Raw genomic sequence first — 1,232 nt, forward strand, 5'->3', positions numbered from 1 at the left:
GAGAGAGAGAGAGAGAGAGAGAGAGAGAGAGAGAGAGAGAGAGAGAGAGAGAGAGAGAGAGAGAGACTAGGACAAAACTCCCACTGTGGGGATGGCACAGCTCTTCACCGTCGTCGTGGTTCTCCCCATTTCCCCCTCCAATCATGTGCCGCGTCAGGCGCAGGCTACCCGCTGTGCTGGGCCGCGGGCCTTCGGATATTCACTTTCATCTCATTATCTTTTGCACCCCCAATTAAAAACATAAATGAAATACCGTTGCCGCAGGTTGCAAGGGCCTTTGAGTATCCGCTGCAGGTGCTTTTCAAATTCAAGTGACTGCCATATGTATGAGGTTAGGGGTACGCCATGGAATAGCACGACAAAAACAATGTCTGATTTTTGGGTTACAAGGGAAAACTTTTGACAAACTCAAACTCTCATGTTTTGTGAAAACTATTTGACATTCTCTCAAAGTTTTCTCTTTTCCTCAAAAAATCAGGCATTTGTTTTTGTTTTTACCGCGTCCTGCAACCTGCAGGCAGGGTGCTTGCAAACTAAATTCTTGACAACCGTGCAATAAAGAATTCTCGATCATTTTATTGCAAAGAATTAGTTCGTATTTATTGCGAAGGTATTCTTCGCAACTTGCAGAATCATTGCTAACAATTTGTTCGTATTGCAGAAAAATAGTTTACAATAGTAACTTAAGTTTACAAAAGAACTAGTCCGACCGAACTGCATTGCAAGCAATGCTTCAAAACTCTTTGAATGCCTGAAACGGAAAGTTGTGTGCATTGGTCTCGGACATATTCAATTAGTATGAGCAGACCAGTCTATTTTCCTCACTGTCCCGTGGCACCCTCCGGCCAGCCGCGGGCTCCCTCTCAGACTCACCCAGTTCCGGGCCGCAGACCCTGGGGATCAACTCGAGGATGGAGGCGCACGCCACGTCGTTGAAGCACAGGTCCCGGGCAACGAGGCAGTTGAGCACCGAGATGGAGTTCTTGGTCTTCGGCACGAGCCCCGTGCCCGGCACCTGCCCGCCTGCAAAACACACAGACAAAAACGTTTCGTCAGCAAAATAACATAGTAGACCTTTGGCATTTCTTCCGCGTGCGCGCGGCGGGAGCAACAAAGTTGCACAAGGTTATGGTAATGGCCACTGCGCAAAAAAAAAGTATAGCTCAAAGTATTTAATGAGGAGGTATAAGTTTTCGGGAGACCATAGGGGAGGGCAAAAAAGCGGCGGGTAC

At 47.6% G+C, this 1,232-nt stretch overlaps 1 protein-coding gene across 2 annotated transcripts in view; it reads right to left on the reverse strand.

Moving 5' to 3' along the window:
• Positions 1–1,232, reverse strand: part of LOC113212487 (uncharacterized) — a 215,068-nt gene that overhangs the window by 76,472 nt on the left and 137,364 nt on the right. For both annotated transcript variants that reach the window (XM_052266156.1, XM_052266155.1), the window contains exon 2: positions 874–1,023. In XM_052266156.1, the coding sequence (XP_052122116.1) occupies positions 874–1,023 (150 nt within the window). The remainder of the gene's footprint in view (positions 1–873; positions 1,024–1,232) is intronic.

This window comes from Frankliniella occidentalis, unplaced genomic scaffold (genome assembly GCF_000697945.3).
Source record: "Frankliniella occidentalis isolate FOCC.00 unplaced genomic scaffold, Focc_3.1 Scaffold35, whole genome shotgun sequence".
Classification (NCBI taxonomy): Eukaryota; Metazoa; Arthropoda; class Insecta; order Thysanoptera; family Thripidae; genus Frankliniella; species Frankliniella occidentalis.